General features: G+C 43.1%; 1 protein-coding gene across 1 annotated transcript in view; it reads left to right on the top strand.

Annotated features, from left to right (window-relative positions):
* The window catches only part of IntS10 (integrator complex subunit 10), a 124,804-nt gene that overhangs the window by 70,119 nt on the left and 35,696 nt on the right, over nucleotides 1-18,989 (top strand). Inside the window, exons 8-10 of the mRNA XM_068379564.1 lie at nucleotides 1,214-1,389; nucleotides 1,776-2,087; nucleotides 18,014-18,225. Coding sequence (XP_068235665.1) covers nucleotides 1,214-1,389; nucleotides 1,776-2,087; nucleotides 18,014-18,225 — 700 coding nt within the window. The remainder of the gene's footprint in view (nucleotides 1-1,213; nucleotides 1,390-1,775; nucleotides 2,088-18,013; nucleotides 18,226-18,989) is intronic.

An 18,989-nucleotide genomic window follows, 5' to 3' on the forward strand; every position in this document is an offset into this window, starting at 1 on the left:
GTGCAATATCATTCATAATTTGAAGTTTAGTCTCAGTCGCTCACAAAGCATTATATAGATTGATTGATTGATTTAAAGTTTTCAGGCATCCTGACATCTAAGCATTATATAGAAATCTGATATAAGGCTTGAAAATGAAGGTACATATACCAAGTCAATTTTTGCTAAACATTATCTTAAATAATCATGGTTTGCTTATGAAGACTGCTAGGCTTTAAGCCGCATAGTGGCTGTAAAGCCATGGTCTAATTAATTTCAAGTTTGGTTAATTTTCAACTCCCTTTTCAGCGAGTATATTGGATTTTAATTTAATAATCTATGTGGTATCAATCAAAAATATCTTTTAGATCAAGATATACCAATTAGAACAAGAAATATCATTTAAAAGCAATATACTGTACTTCCTATTATTTCTAGATGGTTTGTTAAAAGTAATCTAGACCAGGTCAGTAAATGTTAGCTGGTGTATTGCTTTTGATTAAATTTATTCTATCTCTTTCCCTCACTAGCATCTCAACTCTTGTAGAGTATGGAGTCAGCCATATGAACATCAGGGGAGGGAGGTTCATAAAGATAAACATGTCAATAACAAAATTTTTATTTCTATACTCGCCTGATGTTTATATACATGGCCACCCTCCTTCCCACAGCTTTGTTTTGTCAAGATGTTAGGGATAATTTTGACTTTGAAACTGAAGAGACAAAGAATCCAGTGTGTCATTTACCACTATGATCTTCCTTCATTTACTAAGGGCACTTGTTGGTTGAAGGGAAAGAAAATGGGAAAATTTTACAGGTAAATGTCAATTAACCCTTTAACCCCCAGGCTATTTGGAAATTTCCAACCCTTAACCCCCAGGGGGTTATTTTTTTCCCAGCACATTTTGCAGTATATTTTTTTTAAATTGCTCTAACAGCCTTAATTTTTGTCATAGAGAGGTCAAGTTGGTCTCATTCTCTTGGAAAATGCCTGAATTTTTTCAAAAAATTATCAAAAATATGAAAAAAAAAAAAAAATTGATAGCATTTTTTTGCAAGGACGTCCGGTATGTCCATGGGGGTAAAGGGATGGCTTTTGTGAAACGTACTAGTACGTCCTTTGGGGGTAAAAGGGTTAAAACTAGCTTCTAAAGAAGAAGCAATATGAACATCAGGTGAGCATAGAAATAAGAAATTTCATTATTAAAATTCTATTTTTCCAATTCTCTAACAGTAACAGAGAGCTCATCTTACAAAGAATTCAAAGTCTTGTTGAAGGGGGAGCACGACTGGGTGGCCCAAAAGGGGAGGGAGGAGAAGATGTGAGAGAAGTACTTTACACCACTCTCACCATTTTTCTTCATGCTCTGATGGACTACACCAAACGATTGTATCCAGACTTTAATGAAGGTATGAAAAACTGAAATTTTATTGCATATTTAATTGATTTTTAAGTATTTTTTTTTTTTTAAATTAGTCTAGTACAGAAAAGTTAGTTATTGTAGTTTTGACAGATATCCCTGCATTTTGCCTGTTTCAAAAATATTCTTGTTGAAGATTGAAAATAGTGAGGTTTTTTGTAGCAGCTAATGGTTTTGTATGAAATTTAGAGTGTTCTTTACAGTTCCCAATACAACTCTGTGAATTGAAATCATGGCATAAAACCATAAATAAAAATGTTGATTAAAAAGTTTTAGAGGAATGGATGTCAGGTCTTCCTCTGGTATTTAGATAGATTTTTAATTTCAAGAACTTCATATGTTACTATATTTTTATTGTTACCCCTGCTTTTGCAGAGAGTAGCCTCTCTTCAAATCCTCCCATGACACTAGTCGAGGCATTTTTATCTCCTGAAGTTGAAAGAGAAGATTCAGTCATTGTACCTCCTAAAAGATCCAGGACATCTCTAGATGAAGATCCCACAATTCCCATTATCACAGTAAGTCGTCCCACTTCGAACTCGTCTGTTGGACAGCCAAGCACTGGTTCAATGGTGGGATTAGCAGTAAATGCACCAGCAGGAATTGCCGCTGGGGCACTATCACAAGCTCTCACTACTGCTATCAAGTGTTGGGATCTTCTTAATTCCTATGAACAACTCAGGGCAGGTAAGCAATACTTTATTCTTTGACCCTTTTACCCCCAAAGGACGTACTGGTACGTTTCACAAAAGCCATCCCTTTACCCCCATGGACGTGCCAGTACGTCCTTGCAAAAAAATGCTATAAAATTTTTTGAGAAAATTCAGGCATTTTCCAAGAGAATGAGACCAACCTGACCTCTCTATGACAAAAATTAAGGCTGTTAGAGCAATTAAAAAAAAAAGTATACTGCAAAATGTGCTGGGAAAAAAATAACCCCCTGGGGGTTAAGGGTTGGAAATTTCCAAATAGCCTGGGGGTAAAAGGGTTAAAAGTTTATAAAGAATACTTGACATGATAAACCATCATTGATGATATTTTTATAATACTTTAAGAAAACCCAATCATATTACAAATTTATTTTGTTGTAATTATAAGGCCCTTTAGACACTCCAAGAGAAATATTATCTGGGCAGTCATTCAGGTGATTCAGAAAGCACCCAAATAGAGATTAACCTCACTACCAATGTGCTTTGTCAGTATTCATCATCTATTTAGCTAATTTTACATAATTTCGACTTACTTATGCTTTTTTCATCCTGAAATTAATTTATTATATTTCCTTTAGTTTCATCATCATAATGAGGAATTTTCAATATTAAACTTACCCGATGATCATATAGCTGTCAGCTCTGCTGCCCGACAGAAAAAACCTACGGGCGGAATACGCCAGCGATCGCTATACAGGTGGGGGTGTACATCAACAGCGCCATCTGTCAAGTAGGTACTCAAGTACTCGATGTCAACATAGAACCAATTTTCTCTCTGTCGTGCCACTGGCAAGACCTACTAAATACGCCGTCCCTAACTGGATTTGTTTTCACAACGATTTGGTGAAGTACACTATTCCAGTTTTGAGCTTTCGCTATGCAGGGGTTTTTTCTTCATTTCAAAACTTGAACTCGTTTTGGATAGATTTTATTATGGTGACGAAGAGAGTATGGACTCTCTTTCACTTTTAAATGGCCGACCCTTCCCTTAGACGGAAGTGTGTTTAGGTTTTTGGTAATTTTGCTTAACACGTTATAGATCTATTTGTTTTATATCTCTCCGCCTTTATAGGCCTCTTCGATTAACTTTCCATTTTCTGGGCTTGAACCTGTGCCGGCCAGTGAATAAGCTCCTATTAGCACTTATTCTTAGGTAATTTACTGCTAAATATACCAGAGAAAAAATGTAAAGGAGTGCTAGGTTAACTAGCTCGCTCACCTATTGGTGTCGGTATAGAATTGGGCGTATAATCCAGAGGTCCCGCACTATTTAGATTCATCCACGACAAAGACCCCAATAGAGGAGAGCCGTTCAACCTCACTCGGCACCACCAACTCTGCATCCGCTCAGAACCCAACTCCTTTTTAGCACGCCTGTGTGTAACCCGCTTTTTTTGTGCTCTCATGTTTTGCCTTATTTTTCACTGGATTATGGCTTCTTCATCGGTTTCCTAGGAGACACCGTCTAAGTTAAGTACCAAGCTATGCTTTGCTGTGTTTTGAGCAATCTAGATCGTTTAATATTTAAATTATAGGAGTTTATTCTCTTCGTTCATCTCGGTCTTGCTCGATTCCGCTTACAGTTGGTACTCCTGTTTTGAGAGCTTTTAGTTTCACTCGCGGTGTTACTAAGTGTATTATTTTTATTATTAGTTTAAATTTTATATGTTTTATTGTGGATATTCATTATTTAGCGTTTAGAACCCTTGTGGTTCATATTTAGGGCCGATATCAAGTTACGTATCGTAGATGGCTTGCCGACCTTCGTTACTGAGCGGCAATTTTTATTATTTAAGCCATCAGGTTGTTGTCCTTTGGGATTTATTTATTATGTTGCATGCCTTGCCCAAATTTTTTATGTGTATATTTATATATTTTTCAACGCTATTACTTTTATAATGAATATTTGTGCTTATTACTCCGTATGATCTGTTTTGGTAGTGTTTGGGGATCGTCAGTTGGTAGCCCTGCTGCTCCGTATCACGTGATCCTCCCCCAAGCTCCCCCTCTCGCTAGGTTGGTGGCTAGGCTTCTCTCCCCCCTCCCCTAGGGGACCGTTGCCTTCCCTCCTTTTAGAGGGGGTAGTTTAGTGTTTATGGACTTTGTCCTCCGGGTGTCCCGGCGGTTTCGTCTCTGTCTAGACGGGTTGGCCACCGGTCAACAGAGTAGGATCCCGGTGCACCCTATTTTATATTCACCTATCACACTTTTATTATGTTATACGAAACCCTCCGGGTTCTGTTGGCGGTTCTTATCTACAGTTCCGCCCCCCTCTTAATTTATAACAGTTCCTATGATTATATATGATTATATATGACAGATCACTATCCCGGAGTTCCTATATGTATTGGTTTATGGATGTACTTTTATTTCCCGGCCCGGGGCTTAACCTCGCTCCGGGAAATCAGACACCATGTGTCTTAATTCTTTGTTGCATCCTTCTTTATGATCCCGGCTCGACCGGAATGGATAGCTATACTCTAGTCTTAAGTTAGACTTATGTTTAGGCCCGGGTCCTCCGGACCCGCCCCTACTTAAAGAGTATTACAGTTAAGCTCTAGTCTTAAGTTAGACTTATGTTTAGTCCCGGGTCCTCCGGACCCGCCCCTACTTAAGAGAATTACAGTTTCTCATATACTATTCTTTTTATAGATGGTGCATTGTCAGACGACGGCCTGTGCGGCTGTTCTTCATCAGCCTTGTGGCCATACCGTATGTAGGTCTCACGCCCTCTGCGGAGTTCAGCTGGAGGACATCGTGGTCTGGCACCCTGATAACTGTATGGTCTGTTTTGACCTCATCACCACCCTCGGATCTGATTCGGTGAGTCCCGTTGGCTATGTTGTCTTTCTAATTATTTTACCTTTTTTGGTATACATACACTATTTAGTAAGATTTCTATGGTCTTGAAGGACCGCCGGGAATCTTCCTGTCTGTAATTCCCACTATTATTTCAGGCATCCCCGGAGCAGAAGACTGCGGCTCGGGCCACACTGAAAGTGTGGGTTGGGGGATTTGCCCGAAACGTGAAATCTAAACAGCCTTACGTCCTATCTGAAGACTACTGTGCCATGATCTACCCTAATGCCAAGTCTTCAGCCGCTGTGGCTAAGCATGTTGCGGCACCCATCATTGCCGACATTGATGCCACTATAGCGGGATTCATCGACCAGGAACAAGATCCGTTGGATGCCCCCGGAGATCTGGAAGACAATGTTGCTTCCATGAACCTGGATGTTGAACCTATGTTGTTGGATGATCCGGATGCAGGTAGGGTGGTAAGTGAGGCAGGTGTTACCGGCGCTGAGATTCCTATCCTCAGCCCCGCTCTTTCTTCTTCATCTGATCTCTCTTCTTTCCATGGTTTTTCTGGGGACCGTGATTCGTCTCATCGATCACACCCGGTTCCCCCCAAAGATAAGTCTATATCTAGAACTTTGCCAAAAGCTCGTAAGCCCCACAAGGCTTCCCATAGTTCCAAGTCAAATACAAACCCGTCATCTAAGGCTTCCGGCTCCTCCCCTAAGTCTCACGACCCGGGAGTACAATCCGCCACTTCTGCTCCTAGCCCGGGCCTTTCCGAATCAGCCATGCTTCGCATTGTGTCGGAGATGCAATCTAAGATTGTGTCGGAAATGCAGGCCAAGATGGACACGATGTTCTCTAACATTGGTCAGAGACTTGGGGCATTAGAGCAAGGTGCTCCGGAGCGAGTTCAAAGCTCTCTCATCCCGGATGCCTCTAAGCTTCCGCCGTTTACCAAGAATAACCCTTGGCGCATGGCTCTTCATTCCCCATTCTCAGACGGGATGTTAACATTGGAAGGTCTTGGTACTCGTCCTCTAGAGGATTTTGAATTCTTTCCTCCTGGTCTCGCATTTCCATTTCATGGTTATGCCAGGCTTACCGAGGAAGCTCTGGTTCGGCTGGATAAGGTCCCCAAAGAGACTGTCATTTTCCCAAAAGAACAAGCCCAATCTGTTTGGGCTAGGTTTCTGAATGATATTGGTTGCACCAATACCATGTTGACGCCTTATAAAAGTTCTTTCACAATGTTCTTAATGGACAAGAACACCGTGACTCCATGCATCAATAAGGTTGCAGAGCTTGCTTTCCAATATGCTCTGGAGGAGAAGCCCTTGCCTCCCATCCGAGAGGTGGATCCGATCTCCCTCCTTCTTCCTTCAGGTAATGAGTGTTGGGACAATGTCCATACCACTTTTACTTCTGGCAAACTAACAGCGGACTGTGCTTCAGTTATGTTTAGTGAACGGCTTCCCCGTCTCCCGGAATCCCTTATTAAACAGGAGTATGATTCCCGCCTACGTGTTGGTCGAACTTTGAACTTGGCCACGTCTACGGAGTCGATAGCCTTAACTTATGATACTGAGAGTATCTTTAAGTCTCTCAATAAGGCTACTTTGCAGTCATTATATTTCGATTTATATGACTTTGCTATTGCTAAACGTAGGTGCCGCAAACACGTCCTGGCTGAGGCGACCATTAGGCACGAGCCGAATAAACTTATCCGGTCCTCTTGCTGGGGTTCAAATCTTTTCCCTGAGGATCTTGTGGAGGAAGTCTTGGCAGAGGCTACTAGAGTTAATCAGAGCCTTAAAGCCCGTTGGGGTTTGACTCCTAAGCGGAAATATGATCCCGCAAATTACCAAGCCCGGGGTAGGAAGAAGCTCCGCCCGTATACCTCCACCCAGTTCCGGCAACAGCAGAGTAGTTCGTCCGTTTTCCGTCAGCCTCTTCCTCCATCTCCTGCTGCTCCTGCACAGCCTTCCACCTCTCAGGCTCCTTCATCGGACGACTATGTCACCGTTCTGCTCCCTAAGAGCCAGCTTCCCGGTGCCTCCACCACCTCTCCAGCCTTTAACCAGTCTTATGAGGCTCAAGGCTCTTCCCAGAGTTATAACAGAGGTAGAGGCTACCACCGTGGTTCAAACCAGAACAGAGGTAGAGGTAGATTCTTTCGCAAGGGAAAGAACTTCCGAGGCGGACGTGGAGGCAACTCCTCAAGCCAATACTGAGGTGCAGCGGGTAGGGGGGAGGCTTTATGCCTTCCGCAACAAATGGAGGTTCAGTCCCTGGGCTTTCAGTATCATCTCCAAGGGACTGGGGTGGAGTTGGATTCAAGGACCTCCTCCTCCGAACAGATTTCATCAACATTCCACTCCGGACCTAGTCGAATTTGTCCAGGACCTGTTACAAAAGAACGCCATACAAGAAACGAAACACCTGAAGTTTCAGGGTCGGCTGTTCAGTGTCCCGAAGAAGGATTCGGACAAGAGAAGAGTGATTCTAGACCTATCCCTTCTCAACTTGTCCATTCAATGGGACAAGTTTCGCATGCTTACCGTCTCGCAGGTGCGGACCTTACTTCCCCGTGGGGCCGTCACCACCTCTATCGATCTTACAGACGCCTATTATCACGTCCCGATAGCGAGACACTTCCGTCCGTATCTAGGCTTCCGCCTAGGGGACAAAAATTACTCCTTCAAGGTGATGCCTTTCGGGCTCAACATCGCCCCAAGGATCTTCACAAAGTTAGCAGAAGTTGCTGTTCAGGAACTCAGAAATCAAGGGATTCAAGTAGTAGCCTATCTGGACGACTGGCTCATTTGGTCAGACACCTCCCAAAATTGCCTAAAAGCCACTCACAGAGTCATCCAATACCTTCAATCTCTAGGCTTCCAGATCAACTTCAAGAAGTCCCGTCTTCTTCCGAAATCAAAGTTCCAATGGCTCGGTCTGCAATGGGATCTTATATCTCACACTCTGTGTCTTCCCAAACCCAAGAGGTTAGAGATTGCAATGAACACCAAACGCTTTCTCAAAGACAAAGTAAGTTCCAGACGACTCCAAGAGAGGATCCTAGGGTCCCTTCAATTTTCTTCAGTGACGGATCTACTTCTGAAGGCAAAATTGAAAGATATCAATCGTGTCTGGCGTTCGAGAGCGAACCAGAAGCTCCGGGACAGGAAAGTCCGCCTTCCTCCCATTCTCCGGGAAAGACTTCTACCTTGGACAAGGGCCAACAATCTGTCAAAGTCAGTTCCCCTTCGATTTCCGCCTCCGAAGTTAATCATTCACACGGACGCATCCCTATCAGGTTGGGGAGGCTATTCTCAGCTCAGGAAAGTTCAAGGTCTTTGGTCTCCTTTATTCCGCCAATTTCACATTAATGTGCTGGAGGCCATGGCAGTTCTTCTAACCCTGAAACGTCTCGCTCCACCCAAGAGACAACACCTTCGTCTGGTTCTCGACAGCGAAGTGGTGGTCCGCTGCCTCAACAGAGGCGGATCAAAATCAGGGCCTCTGAACCATGTTCTAGTAGCCATATTCTCCCTAGCAGCCTCGAACCGTTGGCATCTTTCAGCTGTCCACCTGGCGGGAGTCCGGAACGTAGTGGCAGACGCCTTGTCCCGGACCTCCCCTCTAGAATCGGAATGGTCACTCGATCTAAAGTCATTCCGGTGGATTCTCTCTCGGGTTCCGGGTCTCCAAGTGGACATCTTCGCCACAGAGTCCAACCACAAATTGAGAGTATATGTGGCTCCCAATCTAGACCCTCAGGCCTACGCCACAGACGCCATGTCACAGAATTGGGACATCTGGGAAAGGATTTATCTCTTTCCCCCGGTGAATCTTTTACTGAAAGTCCTAGACAAGCTGAGATCCTTCAAGGGACGAGTAGCCTTGGTCGCACCCAACTGGCCCAAGAGCAATTGGTACCCTCTCCTGCGAGAGTTGAGACTACATCCTCACCCGATACCCAATCCGGTTCTGTCTCAGATAGTACAAACACGCGTTGTGTACGCTTTCTCAAACATTCAGAGCGCCCTAACTTTATGGACTTCATGAAGTTTGCGGCCATGCATGGTGCCAATATCGATCCTCAAAACACTCTGTTCTTAGAATCAGATAAACGGGATTCCACCATCCGCCAATATGATTCTGCGGTTAAAAAGTTGGCTAAATTTTTGATAGACTCAGACGTACACTGTATGAACTTGAACCTTACAGTCACTTTCTTTAGAACTTTATTAGAATCAGGTCTGGCAGCCAATACTATCACCACTATTAAATCTGCCTTGAAAAAGATCTTCCTAGTGGGTTTTAACATAGACTTAACCGACTCTTTGTTAGCTTCAATTCCGAAAGCCTGTGCCAGACTGAAACCGGTTACTCGTCCTACCCCGGTTACCTGGTTCCTTAATGATGTACTCAAATTGGCTTCTGATACCATTAACAGTTCTTATGATTACATTCCCCTTCTCAGGAAAACACTTTTCCTGGTGAGTTTGGCTTCCGGGGCAAGAATTTCTGAACTGGCAGCTTTGTTAAGAGACCCGGGTCATATTGAGTTCCTTCCTTCGGGAGAGGTCCTTCTTTCACCTAACAAATTCTTTTTAGCTAAGAACGAAGACCCTCAGAACAGATGGTCCTCCTGGAATATTGTTCCCCTCACGCAAGATCCGTCTCTGTGCCCTGTTACTACTCTTAGGTCTTATTTATCCCGGACCTCCTCTAACTCCTCGGGGCCTCTATTCGTTAGAAAACAAGGCGGTACCATTACCATTAAAGGGATCAGGCAACAAATTTTGTATTTTATTAAACAAGCTAGCCCTGACTCTTTTCCTCTTGCACATGATATCAGAGCGGTTGCTACTTCGGTGAACTTTTTTCACCACATGAATTTTACGGATCTTTCCAGGTATACAGGGTGGAAGTCACCCTCAGTGTTCAAGAAACACTACCTTAAACATTTGGAAGCCCTTAAATTTCCTACAGTAGCTGCAGGGAGCGTAGTTACCCCCAGGTAACTCACATGTTAATTCCTTGTCATTTTATCTCTCCCCCTTACCTGCCTCATTTATACCCTATTTGTATTCGTTGGTTTCGCACCTGATTACTATTATTATATTTGTAAATTTTTGACTCCTGAGTATCTGTATATATCATCACTCACAGCATTATTATACCTTACCTTTTTTGTCAATTGTTCTACCAAGTGGATTTATGTTCTTTTTAAGATACCCTTATAGCTGTTTTTGGCACTCATCTCTGATTAAAGCAACTTGTATTTCCTTATGCTTATGTTTTTTCCTTTATTTTGCAAGTTTGGTGACATTTCTCTTGTATATATTCACTGGCCGGCACAGGTTCAAGCCCAGAAAAGGGATTTTGACGTAGGAAAAATCTATTTCTGGGCGAGGGACCTGTGCCGCCCAGTGAACCCTCCCAGCTCCTCTCCCTTGGAGTCCCCAAACTTTGGGTGCTAAGGAGTTGGGTTCTGAGCGGATGCAGAGTTGGTGGTGCCGAGTGAGGTTGAACGGCTCTCCTCTATTGGGGTCTTTGTCGTGGATGAATCTAAATAGTGCGGGACCTCTGGATTATACGCCCAATTCTATACCGACACCAATAGGTGAGCGAGCTAGTTAACCTAGCACTCCTTTACATTTTTTCTCTGGTATATTTAGCAGTAAATTACCTAAGAATAAGTGCTAATAGGAGCTTATTCACTGGGCGGCACAGGTCCCTCGCCCAGAAATAGATTTTTCCTACGTCAAAATCCCTTTATTATAAACTTATAAAAAATAAATTTTTATGTTTGTTTATATGCGACCTTTCCTAATAGTAGGCGGTCCTAACTTGGAACCGAAGTTAATTAACATTGAGCCCGTTATATCGTATTTAACCTTTAAAGAATTTAATACTTTTTTAATTTTAATGTTTTATGAAAGATTTTCTTTGATAGTCTCGTACTGTTTTCAAAGATGAACTAACGTTTAGTTTTTTAGTCTACGCAGTTGTTGACGTTCAGAACGTTCAACATGCGCTCTATCGTTACGATAGAGAGAGAGTGTATCACGGTTTCACTTTGCAGTAAGAGTAAACCGATTCTAGCGTTTCGTTCATTCTTTCTTAGCTTAAATGGTTTAAATTCTAAATTAAAGGAACTTTTTATTTTGAAAACCTTTCAGTTTTTTCCTTTAGCAAATAACATGTTTTAACGATATATAATTGGGCTCTTCTCTCAGGTGCGAAATCAAGAGAGAAGAGAGAGAGAGATAGAGACGGAGGGAGAGAGAGGAGAATAAACGTTTCGTTCAAGCGGGTAACGTTGTTCTCGTTTTTTACTCTCCTCCCTAGTCGCTGTAGGGGAAGAAGGTAAAACGTTTCTAGGGTTTTATTCTTGTTCCCAGGCTTTGTGCGGTGAGAGATTGTAAACGTAGTTTATTGGATCTAGTGTTTAGTCTCTTTTCCAGCCACTGAATTCTTTATCTTTATTTATGTTTTTCTGTTGCATTGTAAGACTGTTTTCGCAATTACTACCTTTTAATGAAGGATAGGATTGCGTGTTTCAGGTAGAAATCAGTTAAAGTTTCGATTTCAGTGAAATAAGTGCAAAACAGAAAATCAAAAGTGATAAAGTGATATGCGCAAAGTGTTACAGTGTTGCGTCCGAGGGTTCGTCTGTTCGTGCCAGTCGTTCACCTAGTCCGGGACCTCTTACAAGCTCCCAAGCCCAGGGGAGAAGTAATGTCGAACGACTTATGGGTTCCACAGGCCTTGATCAACGAACAGACGTTTTTCCCTCCGTGGTTTCGGGCGTATCTACCCAAGATCGCCCCACCCACACAAAGACGAGAGAGCCCATTTATTCCTCGTCTGCGGAAGAGGTTTCTCGTAAGAAACCATGGACCACATCTTGCAGCTTTTTAAGTGCAAGTCGGTCCCTTCCGCGCAAGTCCAACGGCCTAGGTGTAGCCACTGGGTCAGTTCGGACTCGCTGCAGTCATCCGACGACTGCACACCTCCCAAGAGAGGCAAGGTGGTACCGCAACAGGCAGTAACTCCGTCTGTTGCCGCACCAGCTGTTTTAGACCCTCAGTCACAACGGACAGTAGCTCCGTCTGTTGCCGTTTTTGTAGACCCTAAGTGGTCTTTACTGCAGTCTATGCAGACTCAGTTAGCTGCGGTTATGCAGGAGTTTCGTGCGGAGAAGGTTGACACTGCTCCCGTTAGCCTACAACCTGCCACGGTTCTGCGCCCAGCTCACGCTGAGGCTGCCTGCTCCCACACTCCGGCTGCGGAGAGCTCCACCTCCGATGCGCAATCGACCCTGCCAGACGCATGTTGACGTTAGCCGACGTGCGGCACCCTCCGTTAACATGCGTGAGCTACCGCATCAGCAGTGGGAAGGTGGAGTCAAGCTGCCGTGTTTTGACGCGATGCGTTAGTTTCCGCAACCCACGGCAGTCCCCACCACGCACCACCACTCCGCTTTGGTTGTTGCCTGCTCCCACACTCCGACTGCGGAGAAGGTTGACGATGCACCCGTTTGCATACAACCTGCCACGGTTGTGCGCCCAGCATGGCTGCCTGCTCCCACACTCTTGTTGTGAGAGCTCCTCCACCCATGCGCAGTCGACCCTGCCAGACGCATGCTGACTCCCACAGACACACGGAGCACTCCGTTGCCGTGCGTGAGCTACCACAAGCTGCCGTGTTTTGACACGGTGTGTCAGCCTCCGCAACCCACTGTGGTTACCGCCACTCACCCGCAGCAGACTAGTCAGTCAGGAGTTGAGGCTTTCCCACACATCTTTGGTTGTTGCCAGCTCACAGACTGTCAAGCAGTTACATGACGTTGCCTTTTGGTCTGCTACTAATGCACCAGTGCTGTATGTCCTCACGCCCTGTTGTGGTTGACAGTTCAGTTTTTGACAGTTCACAGACTATCAAGCAGTTACATAACGTTGCCTTCTGGTCTGCTGCTTATGCACCAGTGAGAACCTCACTGAGATAACCTAGCTTTTCTCGGACATGGTTCCTGTAGATGAGAAAGTGCTGTTCTCCCTCCTACTGATATTCCTTTGAGGACTTTGTCATTTGGAGAGGAGCCTTAAGCTGCTTAGCCTCCTATGGACTTTAATTAAAGCATAACAAGGCTTCCAGGGATGGTAAATGGTTCCGCTTCAGTCGCTAACCCCGTCTGTTGCCACACCTGCTCCCATAGACCCTAATGGGCTTTGTTGCAAGACATGCAGTCCAAGCTTGTGTCCTTGATAGAGGATTTTTTACGGAGAAGAACCTTCTGGCCAACAACTTTCCTACCGGTTGGTTGTGCGCCCTGTTGACGCTGAGGTATCCTACTCGCGTCCGCCAGTTGAGGTGGTTCCTCCACCGATGCGACCCAGTGTGGGTTGCCAGTCGCATGTTGACGTTAAGCGACTCTCGGAGGTGGTTGTGGACGTTCAGTGTGTCACTAGGAAGACGTTCAACAACCAGCAGAGGTGACTTGTTGTGACGCAGTGCGGCAACCTCAGCAACCCGGTAGGGGGTTGACTGCACAACCCAGACAGTCTAGACAGTTTCGGGTTGACGCTGTACTTCCTCGCGTCCCCATGGTTGACAGTTCACAGACTGTGCTGCAGTACCATGATATTGTGTCCGGCTCCGTCACGCATCCACCAGTGCGACCGGATTCAGCAAGTCAGACGTTGCCCACTCCGTTGCCGTTTCCTCATCAGTTTCGGATGAGGAACCCTCTGATGAGGACATTGCTGAACAAGACGATCAACCCCCAGCCCTGCTATCCATCCAGAAGATGCTGAAGAAGGAACGCTGCCCTGTCAGGCTGTGGATGAGTCTGGTTAGGACACTGTCATCCGTGGTTCATTTTGTGTCACTTGGAAGACTACACCTCCGTCCTCTTCTGTATCATCTAGCTTTTCACTGGAAAAGGACAAGACGCTAGAAGCGGTCTCGATCCCGGTTTCCGGAAAGATAAAGTCTGGTCTGACTTGGTGAAAGGACTTTATCAACCTTTGAAAGGGTCTTCCCCTGACTGTTCAGACTCCCAACCACGTTCTCTTCTCGGACGCATCGGACGTAGGCTGGGGTGCGACATTAGGCGGTAGGGAATGCTCGGGATTATGGAACTCGAGTCAAAGGACAATGCATTTCAACTGCAAGAAGCTACTGGCAGTACGTCTGACCTGGAAAAGCTTCAGGTCTCTCCTTCAAGGCAAAGTGGTGGAGGTGAACACGGACAACACCCTGCTTTGACGTACATCTCCAAGCAAGGAGGGACCTACTCTCTGACATGGTACGAGTTCGCAAGAGACCTCCTCACCTGTTCAACAGGTCTAGACTTTTCACTAGTAACGAGGTTCATCCAAGGCAACTTGAATGTCATAGCAGATTGTCTCAGTAGGAAGGGACAAATAATTCCAACAGATTGGACCCTCCACAAGGATGTATGCAAGAGACTTTGGGCCACCTGGGGCCAGCCAACCATAGATCTCTTTGCAACCTCGATGACCAAGAGGCTCCCAATACTTTGCTCACCTATCCCGGACCCAGCAGTAGTTCATATAGATGCCTTTCTACTAGATTGGTCACATCTAGATCTATATGCATTCCCTCCGTTCTAGATTATCAACAAGGTACTGCAGAAGTTCGCCTCTCACGAAGGGACAAAGTTGACGCTAGTTGCTTCCCTCTGGCCTGCGAGAGAATAACTCACCGAGGTACTTCGATGGCTAGTAGACGTTCCCAGAACACTTCCCCTAAGGGTGGACCTGCTACGTCTGCCACGCGTAAAGAAGGTACTCCAAGGCCTCCACGCTCTTCGTCTGACTGCCTTCAGACTATCGAAAGACTCTCGAGAACTAGAGGTTTTTCGAAGGAGGCAACCAGAGCGATTGCTAGAGCAAGGAGAACATCCACCCTTAGAGTCTACCAATCGAAGTGGGAAATCTTCCGAAACTGGTGCAAGTCAGTATCCGTATCCTCGACCAGTACCTCTGTAACTCAAATAGCTGACTTCCTCTTATATCTGAGGAAAGAACGATCTCTTTCAGCTCCCACTATCAAGGGTTACAGAAGCATGTTGGCATCAGTCTTCCATCACAGAGGCTTAGATCTTTCCAACAATAAAGATCTACAGGACCTCCGTAAGTCTTTTGAGACCACGAAGGAGCGTCGTTTGGTTACACCTGGTTGGAATTTAGACGTGGTTCTAAGATTCCTTATGTCAGACAGGTTCGAACCGCTTCAATCAGCCTCCCTGAAAGATCTCACCTTTAAGACTCTTTTCCTGATATGCTTAACCACAGCTAAAAGAGTCAGTGAGATTCATGCCTTCAGCAAGAACATCGGATTCTCATCCGAAACGGCTACATGTTCTACAACTTGGTTTTCTAGCCAAACACGAGCTGCCCTCTCGGCCTTGACCAATATCGTTCGATATTCCAAACTTATCGTATGGTTGGAAATGAACTAGAAAGAGTATTATGTCCTGTAAGAGCTCTTAAGTTCTTTTTTAAAAACCTTTACGAGGCCCGTCTGAAGCTTTATGGTGTTCAATTAAGAATCCATCTTTGCCTATGTCAGAGAATTCTTTATCCTATTTTATCAGACTGTTATTACGAGAAGCTCATTCCCTTCTGAATGAGGAAGACCAAGCTTGGCTGAAGGTAAGGACACACGAAGTTAGAGCTGTCGCAACTTCCGTAGCCTTTAAACAAAATAGATCTCTGCAAAGTATATTCGACGCAACCTATTGGAAAAGCGAATCAGTGTTCGCGTCTTTTATCTTAAGAATGTCCAGTCTCTTTACGAGAACTGCTACACTCTGGGACCATTCGTAGCAACGAGTGCAGTAGTGGTGGGGGCTCCACCACTACAATTCCCTAATTCCAGAACCTTTTTAATCTTTCTCTTGAAATATTTTTGGGTTGTCCGGAAGGCTAAGAAGCCTTTCGCATCCTACTTGATTTGGCGGGTGGTCAAAGTCATTTCTTGAGAAGCGCCTAGATTAGAGGTTTTGATGAGGACCTTTAGTATGGGTTGCAACCCTTCATACTTCAGCTCCTAGGAGTCGCTCAGCATCCTATGAGGATCGCGAGGCTCAGTAAGGAAGACGTACTTAAAAAGGCAGAGTAATTGTTCAAGTCGTCTTCCTTACCAGGTACTTATTTATTTTATGCTTGTTATTTTGAATAACTGCTAAAATGAAATACGGAATACTTAGCTCATAATAATGTCAACATGTAATGCTGGTCTCTACCCACCCCCCTGGGTGTGAATCAGCTATATGATCATCGGGTAAGTTTAATATTGAAAAATGTTATTTTCCTTAGTAAAATAAATTTTTGAATATACTTACCCGATGATCATAAATTAAAGGACCCACCCTTCCTCCCCAATAGAGACCCAGTGGACAGAGGAGAAAATTGGTTCTATGTTGACATCGAGTACTTGAGTACCTACTTGACAGATGGCGCTGTTGATGTACACCCCCACCTGTATAGCGATCGCTGGCGTATTCCGCCCGTAGGTTTTTTCTGTCGGGCAGCAGAGCTGACAGCTATATGATCATCGGGTAAGTATATTCAAAAATTTATTTTACTAAGGAAAATAACATTTTTTTAAGTTGGATCTAGAGGTCTAGTAATTCATCCAGTAAGGGTTCAGATGGTGCACAGCACATAACAGATTTGATATCTTGTCATAGAGCCACAGGTTCGTTATTTACGTTAGACCCCTCTGCTGTGAAACCATTTCCTTCCCGCAATAATAGCTGCTCTTTAACTCTTTTACCCCCAAAGGACGTACTGGTACGTTTCACAAAAGCCATCCCTTTACCCCCATGGACGTACCGGTACGTCCTTGCAAAAAAATGCTATAAAAATTTTTTTTTTCATATTTTTGTTAATTTTTTGGAGAAAATTCAGGCATTTTCCAAGATAATGAGACCAACATGACCTCTCTATGTGAAAAATTAAGCCTGTTAGAGCAATTTAAAAAAGTATACAGCAAAATGTAATGGGATAAAAATAACCCCTTGGGAGTTAAGGGTTGGAAATTTCCAAATAGCCCGGGGGTAAAAGGGTTATGATAATCATATTGCTAAGCAGATGGTAGCCTGGATCCTAATATCCCTTATTTCATTGGAGTAAGCACTCTAAAGCAATTTCGTATTTCATATGCTGATGACGTGGCTTATCATATGATTTGCTTGGAATAAAATATTTCTGTTGAAATGTCGCCTAAAGCTGATCAGTTTTGTCATGTTTAGGTGGTAGTGTGTATTGTTCACTTGCAAGTCTGACTACTAATAGTAATATGTTAAGACATAACATACTATTAAATTAACAAAGTAAATTTAAATACTGTATATATATATATATACAGTATATATATATATATATATATATATATATATATATATATATATATATATATATATATATATATATATATATATATATAATATTGTGTGTGTGTATTTATATGTAATTTGAGTCAAAGTTAGATGAAGTTTTTGAAAAGTTTAAATTTATCTGTTAGTTTGTTTTATTCTTGTTTATTTTGAATATGCACCTTTGACCTTCCTACCAGTGCAATGTGGTATGCAGCTAATTAATTCCAGGCACGGGTATTGATTTTTAAACAAAAATCTATTATTTCAATAGCTCAATAGAAATCATGTAAATTTGTACCTACTTCACCACTCAAAGTGACTGTAGTTTCTATACAGTTGCATTTTCAAAAGAAAGAGAAATCAAAATCAAAATGTTCAAACAACTGCTATTCACCAGCTGTTTTTTCTGGTAGGAACGAGTTTTTATATGTCTTGTCATAAATTTTTATGTTTGTTTGGCTGTAGCTCTTTATCAGAAAATTAATAGAAGTGAATGCATGGAAAGTATTGAAATAATTAGCTTTGAAATTTTAAAATAAAATGTATGCTGTCTTTTGGAACCTTTGATATTTATTTTTTATATTACCTTTACATTTGATTACATGTATTGTATACACTACATTATTAAACTGTACAGTGCCAGTAAACTTGACTGTTGATTATTGTTAACTCTTTAGAATTTGTTCGTTTACTGGAGACTCTGGGCACGGACCGTTGGTGGTGGTTACGAGTATTCAGAACAGATGTCTTGATATATCAGGGAAGATTAGCGGAGGCTGCAAGAGAACTTCGTCACGCTCTGACACACCGGGGCCCACAGATGCCCACTACTTTCATCAGTACAAATCTGAAACTTGCATCAGTTTTGTATGCTCTTAATAGCCTTTCTGTAAGTACAGTATTTAAAGGATTTTATATTGGTGATTTTATTATAAGTACAATCATAGCAATTACAAAATACTGTAGCCTACAGTAATCCTTCGACTATCGCAGGCAGTACGTTCCAAGAAAAAAATTTGCGATACGTCAAAATTTGCCAAGTAAACGTAGTACTTTACTGTATATATTTTTTCAATTGTTTTTTATAATTTATATTTTTTTATTTTCCTATATTTAATTCTTTATAAATTCGGCCTACACACATAAACCACTATTAAAAACTGTTTAAATCCGAACTTAGTCTTACTATAGACACATCCTGATGCATTAAAGAAGAAATTAAATTTTGAATACACACCAGTGAAGGTAGTAAAACTTGATTGATGATAATGAGGATTAGCTGTAATGTACTGAACAATGTAGGTGATGTAGATGATAATCTTAATGTTCTGCACAGAAAAGAAAAGCATTACAACTCTTCCAAAGGTGCAGTATCCTCTTTGTCATCGTCAAATGTAACTTACATTTCTTCTGGGCAAGTCCTACCCGCGTCTTCTTTTTTCTTACGGGTGAGGAAATTAGAATAGGCAGTTGATGGTGCTGCCTTTTTTTTCTGTGTAAGGAGGTTTTATGAACTTCCAGGGCTCTGTCAATTGCATTTCTGAACTGCAATGAATAAATCATTTTGGGGTCTCCATGTCTAACTCCTTTCACCATTGGAATTTTCTCACTATCTTTATGTAGTTTCAAATATTGGAGGTTTTTTATTGGCCT

This window comes from Palaemon carinicauda, chromosome 1 (assembly GCF_036898095.1).
Source record: "Palaemon carinicauda isolate YSFRI2023 chromosome 1, ASM3689809v2, whole genome shotgun sequence".
Lineage (NCBI taxonomy): Eukaryota > Metazoa > Arthropoda > Malacostraca > Decapoda > Palaemonidae > Palaemon > Palaemon carinicauda.